General features: G+C 41.1%; 1 protein-coding gene across 4 annotated transcripts in view; it reads right to left on the bottom strand.

The window, feature by feature from the left end:
- Positions 1 to 14,674, bottom strand: part of usp2a (ubiquitin specific peptidase 2a) — a 41,408-nt gene that overhangs the window by 3,077 nt on the left and 23,657 nt on the right. For 2 of the 4 annotated variants that reach the window (XM_070970525.1, XM_070970527.1), the window contains 9 exons: positions 4,871 to 4,921; positions 3,136 to 3,259; positions 2,825 to 2,936; positions 2,590 to 2,700; positions 1,815 to 1,879; positions 1,485 to 1,588; positions 994 to 1,071; positions 688 to 766; positions 119 to 223 (listed from right to left, as the gene is read on the bottom strand). In XM_070970525.1, the coding sequence (XP_070826626.1) occupies positions 119 to 223; positions 688 to 766; positions 994 to 1,071; positions 1,485 to 1,588; positions 1,815 to 1,879; positions 2,590 to 2,700; positions 2,825 to 2,936; positions 3,136 to 3,259; positions 4,871 to 4,921 (829 nt within the window). Of the gene's footprint in view, positions 1 to 118; positions 224 to 687; positions 767 to 993; positions 1,075 to 1,484; positions 1,589 to 1,814; positions 1,880 to 2,589; positions 2,701 to 2,824; positions 2,937 to 3,135; positions 3,260 to 4,870; positions 4,922 to 14,674 lie in introns of all 4 variants that reach the window. The other 2 variants (XM_070970524.1, XM_070970526.1) reach the window with 1 other exon arrangement.

Here is a 14,674-nt window from a genome sequence, read left to right as displayed (position 1 = left end):
AATACAACATTTTTACAAAACTGTCTTGACTTTTTCTTCACTACCCAAAGCTTGATAAGACCTCCGACACATGAAATATATCCTAATGGAGTTTGTTAGAACAACAATCAGCACTTACTGCTGTTTTCAGAGGCAAACTCCCGCAGGTCAAGATCCTTCATGGGGAAGTTAACAAAGGTGGACAGTTTGCTGGTTCTTCGTGCCTCAGAGAAGCGTTTCAGATCTGGACAGGAGGCACAGTCAAGGAACAACTGTACCTACATTTCAATACATTCATCAATACTTTGACTGTGTGCGAGCTCATCAGCTCATTGGTGGATGTTAGTGATCATCACAGCCAATTATACACTATATATACACTGTATATCAGAGCTGACCAAGCTGAATCATTTTTATTCTGCATGGATGTGTGTGTGTGATCATTTCTTTGCAAATCACACAAAGTTGTATTTTCTCTGATTATTCACAGCTCTGACAAATCCAATGCCAATTACACATTCATGCAAATGAATGCAAAATAGTACTGACTCACTTGTTTCATGGCTGTGGTACAGCTCATGGTAATTCTTGAATTGTAATGGACTCCTGTGTCCTACAGTGCTGCCATACTTCCTACACACCATCCCACTGACACAAGAGTAATATAACACATCAGTATCAGACCCTCATGTCCAGAGGAAAGGATACGCAGTACTAAGATCTTGGGGAACTTCTGTATTGTGAACTTTTTAGTGCATCTCCTCCTGGCTTTACACCTGTAGCACGTCTGCAGAGAAAGAAGAAACACCGACTTAGTTCACTCACTGTTTACAAGCTCTTTTTTAAATTCTAATTACCACTAAAATCATATGACTACTATTGACGTTTTAAGTAGGCAGAATTGAGACTTTTTAAGCATCAAGTGGAATATAGTTTAATACCAAAATAAAGAACGGGTGCTGTGAAACATATACAGTAATTGAACTGACTTCATGAAGAATTGTTGGTTCTTACCGGCTTCTCATCCCCGTCGAGGACGTCTTCTTTGGTGAAGAGCCGCATGCAGTCCATCAGACTCACCTCACCATAGCCCTTCTGAGCACAAACATAGATGCATTCACATTAGCATGCACACAAGCAAACCACCCACACACACACACACACACACACACACACACACACACACACACACACACACAGAAAGCAAAGCGAAGCACAAACAGAGACAGGGAGGAAACCAAAAAGCTGATGTTAGGAGCTGTGGAGAGATATTGATTAACGCTTCAAACATGTCTATAAAAACACACAGACACAAAGTCACCTCTGACTTTAGTGTCTGTTCACCTTCTGGACTTGTTATGTGAGGATGATCAACATTCACCTGTCTATCTTACAGCTGTGTGGTGTGTGTGTGTGTGTGTGTGTGTGTGTGTGTGTGTGTGTGTGAGTGTGTGTGCGTGCGTGCGTGTGTGTGTGTGTGTGTGTGTGTGCGTGTGTTTCCTAACCTTGGCGATAGGTAGAGAGAGATCCCAGAAGGGGTCGAAGACAGTGGAGCAGAAACCACAGTGGCTGCAGGTCAGAGAGCTCTTCAGCTGCCCCACAAACAGGTCTGTCAGAGCGGGAGAGATCCCAAAGATCACATGAAAAGATCTACATCTATGTACATTCCTTTCTACTGATCATTTGAATTTCATCTTTGTTTTCAGTGACATAACAACTTTGATATTTGAACCAAATATCATCTGGACACATGTTAAGTCTAACCTCAGTGCAAGATTCAGTGTATCAGTCTCTGAAAACTTGGTTAAAACTGATCTTGATGCATTTCTACTTACCGACTATCTTACTGTCTTCTCTCTCTAGATATTTACTCCACATCTTCTTCCCTTTCTCTTCATCCCTGAGCAGGGAGCACATATTAGAGCATGTTAGAATATTACATTCAAGTTGGACACGACAGGCAGAGACACACTGATGCTCACACGCTGCTGTTCTCATTCAGTAGGAGCTGACCTACTTCATTGGAGGTGGGAATAAAGGATTAAAAAGACACTTTCTACCCTGACACACATTTTCAAACTGGAAAAAAAAGATCTGCATTGTTTTTCACCCATTTTGAGGGTGATATTGAAAGTTGTTGAGATTAACTGTGACCCTTAAACAAGCCATGGTTAGATAACTGAAAATTATATCTAAGAAGATTTGGAGCATTAAGCTGATCTGGGCCCCCGAGAGGCAACAACTCAGCAGAGGAGGTGAAACTGCTGCACGCAGCATTAAATGAAAGCTTCATGATGTAGCCTTAATGATTTGTGTTGCCTTAGTCCGGGCCCTGTTTGCACACTGTACACCATACGTAACATATACAAGGCTTATACAAAGGCCCTCATGTTTCTCCTCTTACGTTATTCATGGGTAAAAAGTCTGCATATTCAATTTCAAACATTCCTAATATCACCCACACAATTTCATCAGTTTAGGATACACTTTCAGCAATTTCAGAGAATTTCTGGGCATTTCTGTCTATTTCGAGGTACATCAGGTGCACTGATCCTGCATAGAGAGGCGTCAGTGCAGGTACACACACTGTCGGTCAGGCAGATTACTTACGGCAGGTGGTCGAAGTCCTCTACAGTCCCTCTTGGCCTGACAGTGACCCTGTTGACCTCGTTGTGCAGGCCGTCCAGGAGGAAGCGCAGGAACTCCTGAGCATCCTGTTGGCTGCAAGATACAGGAACAGTCAGTCACTCAGAACATAGTGTATCTCCACACTTCTACTCTTGCAGGCTTATTATTATCAGAGAGAAGTCACGATGGGGGCTCCTCAAAGATGTATGCAGCTTACTTGTATCCCACGAATCTGGGAGCATATCTCTGGATCTGAGTTTTGAATTCAGATGGGCTGACCGCCTCACTGCTGGATGACGTCCACATGGTCTGTATCAGCTTGGCAAATTCTGGCAGAACAGAAATACTCAAGTTACTCACACACTGGGACATATAATGCACTTAGCAAATCCTAAAACTGTGCACAGTATTCAGGTTGATCATGAACTGATAGTACAGCTAATTTTCTTATTCTTTGTAAGATTTTGCGAGCAGCTGTGAGAAGTGTTCGTTTTGGACTCTAGGGGGCCTGTGTGACACGTCTCTCACCTTCCATGAGGGCTGTGTTGGTGCGGCTGTTGTTGTTAAGGTCTCTGCGGTGCGAGTTGTGCAGGCAGTAGTCTCGCAGGCTGTGTGTGTTGCTGAGACACTGCAGGATACTGTTCATGAAACACTGTGAGGAAAAACATCACAAACAGTTTGATTCCCTCACACAGTCATTCATTCATGACTCTCACTTGCTGGAAAGAAATGAAAAACTCCCTTTGCACTTGATTTTTGCAGATTATATTTCATTTTGTATGTCACATGCTCAATAAAATGTCTGTTGCTGCACATGATTTACACTGTTTAAAGATGACACAATGAAACAGCAATCTTACAGTCATGTTAAAAATTTACTACTTATTTGATTTGCAAGCTCTCCACAGCTGAGTCCAGCAAATTAAAGGCACAGTTTGACATTTAAGGAAACACACTTAATCACTTTTTGCCGAGTTAGATGAGAAGACTGACTCCACTGTCCCCATGTCTATATGGTTAATATGAAGATACAGCCAACAGCTGCTTAGCTAAGCTAAGCATAAAGACCAGAAACAAAGGAAAACAGCTAGCCTAGCTCAAAATCTGCCTCTACCAGCACTATCTGTACAAAAATGCAAATTTTGGTTGAGTCCAGCAACCGATTAGCTTAGCTTAGCATAAAGACTGGGAAAAGGAGAAACATCTCATTTGTTTAACCTGTACAAAACCCAACATTTAAGACTGAAAATGGTTTTACGGGGGGGTTATGTGGACTGGTTCTTGGCCTGAGTGTTGTAGCTTCTTTGAGTCTCCACTGGTTGCCTGGCAACCTCCTGTAAGAACAAGACTAAGAAATCACTGCATCAGTCAAATAAATAGTCCTGCACCAACCTCCCATAAAACCACAATGTGTTTTTTTCTTTACACTTGTGTTCTTGCACAGATTAAGAAAAAGATGTTTCCCGTGTTTACAATGTCTATCTCTATGCTAAGCTAAGCTAAGCTAATCAAGGGCTAGCACCAAACTCATATTTACCATACAGACCTGAGAACAGTATTTATCGTCTCATCTTACTGTTGTCAAGAAAGCAAATAACCTAAATGCCCCCAAAACCTATTTCTGTCCCTGTACTTTGTTCTTTATCTGTCAGTAAATGTCTCTGACCACCTTTGGACGGTGCCTTTAAAATGGACAGATGTACAATATGTGATTAAATTATATAATGTGGTGCAGTTAAAAAGAAGTTCTGTGGATTTGGAAATGTATTCGTTAATTCTGAAAGCTTACAGGACAGAATGGAAGAACCCTGGTATAATTGCTGGGTATTAAGTTGTACCACAGACATGCAGACATGTTGCCAGCGACAGCAGTGTGTATATAAAGCTCCCATCACATTTCCACGAGACACGTGCAATCTGGGAAGATCAAACCAGTCAGAGAGAGACAGACCGAGTCCTCCCCAGTCCATAGTTCAGAGCTCTCTGATTAGATTTCTGTACACACACACACACACACCACAGCAAACATTGTTTATTTTAGGAGTCGTCCTTCTGGCTGTTGCCTGGTAGACTGATATTCTGCTGGACCACTGCTCTCATGTGGACTCCATCTGATATCAACAAACTCCTATCAATAACACCAACTGGATTATGGGAATTTAGAGTGAGCTTCTCCCTCGACTGCAAGAATTTGATGCCACTATTGCCAGACGTTTGGCACTAGACGGATGTAATTAGATGGATACGTGGCTGTTGTACTTACAGTGTTTCCTAGGTTCTTTAGTCCCACCAGGCCTTGGGCACTCTTTGAATTCTGAAAGACAAAAGACACAAAATTTAGATGACATTTTAAATGCAAATCCAGCCAGTAAGCTTCTTTGATGACAACTAGATTCACAATGCGTATTTTAATTGACCCATGAACGAACTGGTTTTTATTCCAGGATACACATTCTAAAAACACTTTTAAACAGACTGTTGCATCATGGTGTGGACTGGTTTTGACTTTTATCTACTTTTGTCCTATCCCTATGTTAATGTGCACAACGCTGATGAATACTTCCAAACGTTCAAACGTAGCTACTTCTGCTCCTACATTTTAGAAAAAACGTCTATGAACAAACTCCAAACTGACGGAAACTACTTGTATCTATCTGTGACTTGAGTGTATAAGAGTTCAGTTTTGTTGAGGTATTTACCCCCTAATAACTTGTGACTCAAACAATCTGTAGCTTATAAATAACTGTATTTACAATTATCAAAGAGAGAGAATAAATTCACACACTTTAAAAATCAGAATTCTTTGTCCGAAAGATGTCTTCTGATACAGAAACGAGTGGGTGCTCTACCAACAGATATACATTCAGCACTGTGTTTTCCTTCAGGCAGGATATGTACTTTAATGGTGTCCCATGGAAGCTCTGAGAATCAGCAAAACACAGACATGTGATTAAGATGTGATCTATGTACTCTGTGCAGCTGAGTGTGTCCATCAAGGGATGACAGACAGGAGCTTTTTCTTGGTGAGCTTTATCTTTAGAGAGGAACTTCTTTTTGTTATTTCACAGTCAGTCAATTCCTCCCATTAATCACTCGAGATCTGATCAACAACAGTTGATAACACAGACTCTCTGCACCTCAAGGAGTTCCTACACTGTAGCTTTTACTGTCGCAAATCCATGAAATACACACATTTTATCTTTGTGAAACACAGCAGATGGCAAAGCATATTATCAGATTTCAAAATCTTTAAATGGTACAAAATGCTTTGCAGAACTGATGTCATCACTCGCTGTTATTAAATATCATTACATAAGTTGAGTGGTTACATAAATGAGTAGCAAGAGGAAGAACTAACAAAGAACACGGGGGTGGAAAAGGAATGCACTTGTGCCCTCGACTAAGGAGCAGAGACAGCAGGCAATTATACTTTAGAAAACATGAGCGAAGCCAGCTTCAATTCATTTTCCACATCACTCCATCCACCAGCATCCCTGAACCAACTTCATGCCCTGTCAAAGCACATGTCATATTGGCCATTTATTTTGCAATTGTGATATTTCATAAGAAATTTTCAAGAGAGTTGGACTCATCTACCAATCCTGTAAAACTGTGTCAGAGCAGTTTGTACAGTATGTGTAGAACAACAAAAAAAGATGATTCAACTAGTTTCAATTTCATGGATAAAAACAAGCTGACCGGTGGCCCAGCAGAGAAGCTAACAGCATGGTAACTTGAGCTCGTATTTTCAAGGCAGAGAGCAACTCTGCAGGGCCGGCAGCTTAACACCAGTCACCTGATCTCACTAGCAACTGAAATCTATCTTACCCACATGCCCCGTTACCCTCACCTGTGGTGAAGTGAGGGCACACTCACTGAGAGGACTGTGTATCAGGACCACCATGAAAACTGGCAGAAAACAAGCTGAGACCACACAAAAGCTACAGTCACTTAAGTGTTCAGGGACTGAATCACACAGAGCATGTAAAGACGAAGGAGACATGTTTTTTGAAAGTGTGCTATAGCCCTAAATAAGAAAAATGGACTGTTTCTTTATCTTAGTATGAGTCCAATTTTCACTTCAACAAATGAATCAGTTACAAACGTTTGACGTCTGTACCTTCTGGTTTAACCTTTTCTGAACACATTCAAGCACACAGTCAGATGATGTAACATCCATAATACATGCGAGAGAGGCTGGACCACACGGATTCATCATAATACAGCGTGCATGTACTCTCAAGGACCTTGCTGACCCAAAGCAGTAGTCCTCTATGATTCCACCATTCAAAAAGCTATCAGTCATCTAATAGTCTCAGAATGTGCCATGTGAGTGTGCTGGGAAACTCTCTGAGTTGTTACAGTATCCTCAACCTGCTGTGCATAAACATGTAAAGTCAAACTAACAGGGGTCAGCTGATCTGGAGATGGGGCTCAACATCATCGTTATCTAGCAGAATATTTTCTGTGAAGTTGGACTAACACAGCTCTGCACTGATAACAACTGGTGTCCACAGTGCACAGATCAATGTAAAGCAGTAGCCTTGCTTTGATTTTTTTCACGACTGATTAATAATCAATTGATTGGGCTAATGGCATCACAGTCTCCCAGAAAACATGCAGATGTTTTCAAACTGTCCAAAAAGCCCAAACTATTCAATTGACAGTGATATAGAGTATCATACCAACATTTACTTCTTTTAACTCTTCAAAGCTTAGTTAATCTATTTTTTGGGGGCCAGCTGGGGGCAACAAAACAGGCTGTAAACACAACATTGACATATTCGTCCCTTGTGAAGTTAATGTAAACAGTTGCCTGTTTACACATCCTGCAAAAACAGAGCAGCATTATCATGTGTTTGTGCCCTCTTGACAAGTCAGGCATTTACCCTCCAACCTTTTTATTCCTTTTAGCTCCATCTTGGTCTACACCAACTCCTGAGGGAAACATCTGGCTCTTTCATGGCTAAATGCTGCACTTTGCTCACCAGCTAGATGTTTATGTTGTCTGTCTGCTGATTTGTGATGGGCAGGTAGGGTACAGAAGGTTTTAAGAGCTTCTTTACTGAAAACAGTTGCCATCTACTCCTAGCAACAAGGTTGATGAAAGTCCAAAAATTCTCTGTGGGTCAGTATGAACACATTACATTACTGTTAATATAATGATACTCATCGTGCAGCTTTAAAGGATTAACTGATAATCAAAATACTGTATTTATGGAGTAATTTCCTGTCATTTCAGCTCTACACAGAGGAACTTTGGTTGCGCTACAGGTTTAGAGAAAGGACACTAAATGTGACAATCAAAGTGAGCAGTCGTGTCCTGATCACTGCTGTAAGCCTTATGGAGGTACACATAATTGGGAGCATGTTGGTTAATCGGTAATGCGCGCCTGCAGCTTATCTAGCTATGAGTATGATACAGGAAGGGTTTTTTTTATTATATAAACAATCTCTGCCATCTGTGTCTTATTCAGGAGAGAGAGAGTCATTGCAGCATGCGGAGGGGGAAAAATCCACTGCTTAATTAACTATTGCTTATCTAAATCCTCCTTTCTGTAAATTCCACTGTGGTGAATGGAACACTTCATTAGTCATGGCCATATAACGTAAATACACAAACGTGCACACACATACACACACTTCCTGTCCAGATTTGCTATCTCAGTGATGACTGCCGTGAGACAGGATGCGGAACAAATCCTTTTTTTTGGTCACCTCAAATGTTATTTCATAACACACACACACACACACACACACACACACACACACACACACACACACACACACACACACACACACACCACCACTGGAATGTGTACGTCTGACTTTGCTGCACTCTGCTGAGTAATGCCACGGCCAGTCCCAAAAATAGCAGCTTTGCTTTTAATAAAGCTTGCTTGTCCACTTGCAATTGGCTGATCCTTCGGCCAGCCTGGCAGACGTCATGACGATGAAACAACGTCCCGGCTCTGTCTCCGTAGCAACGCTATTCTTACTTTTTGCGGCATGGAAAGCTAGAGGACATGGTGACATCACAGTGACAAGACTGAGTGTGGAAGGAGTGTGTGTGTGACTCAGTGCGTGAGTTCAGCGTGTGAGGAATTAGGAGTGAACGACTTGGAGCAGATGTGACATTCAGACTGGAACCATCATCGAACGTTCACTAAAAGGATGATTCAGTCTTTAAATTACGATTTTCCTCTTGTCTAAAGGCAGCATTTATAGCACCACGGCACACCAAAGCTCTTCACTAAAAGCCACACTAATGACATTATTTTGGTGAATTAGCAGCTCCTTGGGGCACGGTCAAACAGCTGTTACTCCCACACCTCACTGCAGGGATTTGATTATTGGGATAATGATTATTTTAATACAAGTCGCAATCGTCCGGGATGAGCTTTGTTCATACTGGAAGTAAATGACGCCAAATTTAAGAAATGACATTACAGTTTATCTATCTATAAATAAACTGGTTTCTCTCTTATTTAATCCTACTAGCTCTATTCATTTGACAGACACGGAGTAAAATGCAATTCTAATCCAAGTCATTCAGTCCTCATTTTGTAAGCACTGTGTCGAACAGGATTCTTTAATGTACATGTGTGACGATCCAAGCTCAAGGTCTGATCCCAGCCTGTAGCAAGACTATAATGACAGCTAATTCTGCTGAGATTCTCCTATACAGGCAGTTTAAACCAGTGCAGAGTGTGTTTGTGGTATTAAAGTCAAGCTGTAAAGTAAAGCTGGACCGGTGTAACATTTTCAGCATATAAAACATTAGCCTACAACACATATTTCAAACTCTCATCCAGAAACGCTGACAAATATCTTAAACTTTGACAGCCTGAGAAGCAGCCTGTGACATTCAAATCACCTTTAATGTTAACTCAATAAGCATTCACACACCACCACCACCAGCGATACTCTGAGAGTTTTCCTTCCTGCTAGTGCTCAGATCCCGTAACTGCAGTATCACATGCTCCTGGGATATATTCTATTTTTTCACCTTTCTACGGCATAAATTGTTTCACTTGTCTGCTTTTCACTTGCAGTCGTCAATCAATTAATAAAGCAGAGCTAAGAACAACTGCGTGCTGCGAAGCGATTTTTGCTTTTTGTGGCGTAAGAGGTGAACAGATGGGAGAAATAAGGAGAGTGGAGGAGTGGAGACGGGAGAAATCAAATCAACAGTCACAAGCGCGAGCATACATCCACTGTTCATATTCCCAATCGTTCCATGTGAGCCGCATGATACATACTGTACACAAAAGAGGCAGCCCAGGGGGATAACTTTGCATAAATGCTCTATTCAGAAATGTCAGAGGCAGCTCAGGCAACTCGCGAGCTACTTCTGAAACCCTACGCCTTTGAGGCTAAAAGGCATGGTGAACAGAGGCTACATTAAGAAGCATTCCACCAGCCAGGGTGAACTGCTTCCTAAAGCCAGGAATAAGAGACAGTGGAAATGTCCCTTTGAGGTGTACCCAGCTTGGTGGAAGTAAAATATGTCCATCCACTGTGCTCAATTAATTCAAAGATGTAGGACTGCTGGCCTGAGGGATGGAGGGTGGTGTTGGAGCAGAGGAAATGGGTCAAAGCTAGGTGGGTAGGCTGGAGGATATGGATAATCCCTCATTATGGCTTTGCTTTCCAGGGTGACTTCACAGAAAAGGACAAATACTAAAAAGATTCAGATTTTTCGATCTCACCACTCATTGAACTTTGGCCGCCAGCAGGGAGATTAAATTGTCTAGCAGACAGTGTTTACATCAAGCTTAATCTAAGGAATGTTCAGTTTAAGAAATGTCTAGCGTGCTTTCCTTTAGCGTCAGACATCAGCTGATAGTCATCAAAACGTGATGACGAAAAGTACACTCTCAACTGATTAAGGGCTTTTAAGGCCGCATTCTTGTCATGAGGAAACAGCTGTGTGGGGAAAATGAATTCTATGTGTTCAAGCACTTAGACTCTGATTAAAGCTTTTTTTCACCTTGACACCTGTGCGCTTGATTGACAAAGTTCATGAGAATCGCTTGCTCTTCAGTGTTGTCTTTGAAATGAAAACAATATTCCCACATTTATTATCTTAATAGTAACATATGAGTTCAGGAAAGTGGAGAAATCATCATCCATCAGCGTTTTCAACACAAAGCTGAGGCAAACAAAAGGTCTTCTCTTTAATTTATCATCTCTTCTGTGTGATGTGAACGCTGTGATAAAGGTAAACAGTGTACAAAATGGTTGTCCCTGTTTGAACTGAGCATTAGACCTGAAGTTTTAAAGAAATCCTACCTCTAAATGAGCTGCTTCACACTTGTTGCTGCAGCAGCTCCTTAGTAATCTAAACCTTGTGGAGACTTGAGATGTGGGAAAATAACAAGCTCAGAGCACAAGTGATGAAGCCTAATGAAATCCCAGAGGGGAGCTTATTCCAAACTATAAATGAATGCACAGGAACATTCTGATTATCTCTATACCATCTGCCATGAAATTTAACTACTCTTCATATTGGCTTTTCTCTGGGTGCTCTGGCTTCTTCCCACAGACATGCAGTTTAGATCACCTGATGACTCTAAATTGCCCTGAGGTTTTTTTTGGATAATGCTGTAAATTAAACACCAGGTATTTCATCGCATTGATTTAAATGTCATAAAAAATCTAATATTGTCATAAAGCGATAACACACAGACTTTTCCACCACCAATAAAATAAAACTGTCCAGTGAAACAAAAATAGTCTAGCGATTAATATCTAATTACAGTATTGACAATGCTCTAATAATACCCCCTGACACCAAAACCGAAAACAAGTGGCACTTCCACCCCTCCCTGCTCTGCTTGTGTCTCTAGGGCTGTAAACTATACTTCACACTACCAGCAGCAGGATGCCTGGGTCCACCTGGCAATGCCGAACACCAACTGCTGATTGGCTGGCATACCAGCGTGAGAGAACGCAGCAGAACAGTCTGTTCTGACCTGTCTCTCTATTTGGCAGACCATCATAAACAATCTCTTTCTCACTCTCCATGAGTTACCCTTCTGCTGCTGTCGAGTTTTTACCACATGAGCAGAAGTGACACTTTAGCACGCACGCAAGCACGTGTGTGTGTGAGTGCGCGGACACACACGCTCAGCGTTGGCACTTCATAGGTAAAGAGAGACAATCTATTTATTTCTCCCGTTTAAAAAGCACACAGAGGGATGCAATCAGTCATCAGAGCTTGTAGAGCTGGAGTGGATGACGTGGAGCCACAGCTCCTCTCTCTCACACACACACACACACACACACACACACGCTTACATGCAAACAAATAAATATTGAGATCCTCTTACTGAGAAGAATGGCTTTCTTTCTGGGAAATACAAATAAACATGATCCTATTAACTGGCCCCTTGGTTGCATTTCATCAGATCAAAGACTGTGAGAAGACCGGGGCATCACACTAACAGACAGCATTGTAAAGATAACAGCTTGACAACATGTGACCATAAAGCAGTGCACCAGCTTCTTATGTAACAGCTCTGTTAGTCTTCACACATATCTCCACTGGTATGGAATTGTATACCAGGGAAACAAAATCACCCTCAGTGGCAGAAAAGTTAAATACTAACTAAGAGGTTTGCGTTTGGAGTACACTGGATGATTGCACCACAGGCTTTGACGAGCAGATGGAAAATAACCAAATACTAATGTGTAACAAAGCGCCTCCACCTCAGAATTGTATACTGTATAAACACCACACATGATATCCTCATATGAAAAATCTGCTGCCAAGTTACTCCCACTGAAGTTAATGCCAGCGTGGTACACTCAGGCTCCTGCTGCTACTATTTGACTTTGATATAAAAAATCAATATGCATAGCATTACATCTCTGAGAAGACAGGCGTTTCAATGGGTTGCTTATAATGAGAAATTACAAACAAGAGTGATCACTTAAGTGAATTAGCAACATTTAAAGCCTAATGAGGAACTAGCACTCAGAATTGGTAGGACAACATTTTATTAGAGAAATGGAGAATATGTTGAGCAGTAAATCTTAATGATAGTCATTTAAGGATAGACAATTGGTGTTGTTCCACACAAATGTCAAGTATTATTCTAATCATAAGTCAGTTTGTTGGTCATGTTTTCCAATTAAGTGTTAACCATTTTGTTTATAAAACATGAGAAATAGTGAAAATGCTCATCACAAGTTCCCAGAGCTTGACATGAAATTTTCAGATTTTTTGTTCTTCTGCGTTGCAGTAAAATTCTGCAACGCTAACTCATGATTCCAAGCTAAGTGTAGCAGAGCAGGAATGAGTGGTGTAAGGATCTTTATGGCTGATTTACCCCTTTCAGTAAGGGATAATGCATGACAGTGTAACACAGTTCACTGCAACTAATTTTCATTTCATACATTTTTCATATCATTTTGCATACATCTGCCATATCATATGTTGAAGTAGAAAAAATATTCAAAAGCAGAGCACTTTTCCATGCCATGCATGCGATGGTCTGTGGGGAGGGAGGAGTAGAGGACAGATGATTAGCAAGAGCAGAAGGAGAAAGACAGGACAGGAGGAGCAGGTGCACGGTGACAACAAAACAGAAAGCGTGCCAAGCTGCCAGGCCTGGCCAGCACTAAAGTGTAGTCTAATGTGATTTCTCATTACATAACTGAAGCTGGCACACAGCAGCTCCACTCCATGCTGCATGGGAACACACACACACACACACACACACACACACACACACACACACACACACACACACACACACACTGGTGATCACAAACTAAAGGCAGTTCCTCTTCATCTTCTCATATTTGCCATTTTAGGACAAATACAGCTGAAATGTGGGCTTTTAATTCTCACTTTACCCCATAATGCAAATGTGACTTAAACCTCTAGTCCTCTGCAGGAGGTCTGGACAGTTTTTAGGCAAAGCTTACATATTTGAATTGAACTGTCTCTTGTTGTCAGTGGGGCTTCATGCTAACTGGACCCATTTCCAGCCCCATCGGTACACAGTTTTAGACAATATATTGGTGCGCTGCTGTGATATGTTTCTTAGATATTGGCAATTCATTGTCAAACACTTCTGAATTTATATAGTGAATATATTTTTGCTTGTATTTTACTTTTAATTATAGTGTAGAAGGACTTCACTCAGCGCAAAATGGAGTGTGAATCTAGTGAAATCTGCCTCACTTTGCTTTTTGGCAATAATAATAATAATAATAAATAAGGGCTTATTTTTATCATGAATAAACAACATAACAATAAGGAAAGGAAAATCATTTTATCATGTGATGTTATTTGAAGCTGAAATTTGTAGAATAAACCAGTTTAAATCTGCACAATAGCACATTAATGCACCTTCAATTAAAAGCATTGCCATAATTCCCTTGTCTAAAAGCCAAACTGACTTAAAGCCAGTGGGTTTCTGTACATTGTGTACTCAGACCTACATGTATGTGTATGTCAGGCTGCATATAGAAACAGCCAGAGGCGATATTCATACCCTGGATATTCCAGCGCATGCAGAAAGCCCTGACAGAACGGGTCACTTCTTTCTTTAATTCCAGTCCAGGCCTACAGCGGGATACATAAAAGCAGTATAGTAAGAGCAGCTGTAGTGTATGAGGGGATTAAACGGCAGTTATATAAGCAGTGACCTGCCAGTGCAGGCCTACTGATCCTGGCACAGCAGAGTACAGCAGCTTAAAAGAGCGGCTTACCTCTGCAAATGACTCACTTGAACGTTAAACTGACATCATCTTCAACAAGATACATAACGCTGTCAGTGAAATAACCATCTGTGTCCTCTTTATAATGACAAAAGCCCACATTTCCCATAACTCTCCTCCAACATCTGTGGACCGTGGTCCCTATTCTTACTCATATTTAGACATCAAGCTTGTTATATTTCATTAACCTTTCAAACTGCGTAATGATCTTTTAATAAATCCAGTATATGAAACCACATCTTTTAATATAGGCCTATTCTTTATTTTTACTGCATGTTTACACTGCTTGTTACCACTCACCATGAGTATTTTGGTAACAGAACAGTGGATA

This window comes from Chaetodon trifascialis, chromosome 9, assembly GCF_039877785.1.
Source record: "Chaetodon trifascialis isolate fChaTrf1 chromosome 9, fChaTrf1.hap1, whole genome shotgun sequence".
NCBI classification, from domain to species: domain Eukaryota; kingdom Metazoa; phylum Chordata; class Actinopteri; order Chaetodontiformes; family Chaetodontidae; genus Chaetodon; species Chaetodon trifascialis.
This window is presented reverse-complemented; position numbering and strand designations above follow the sequence as displayed.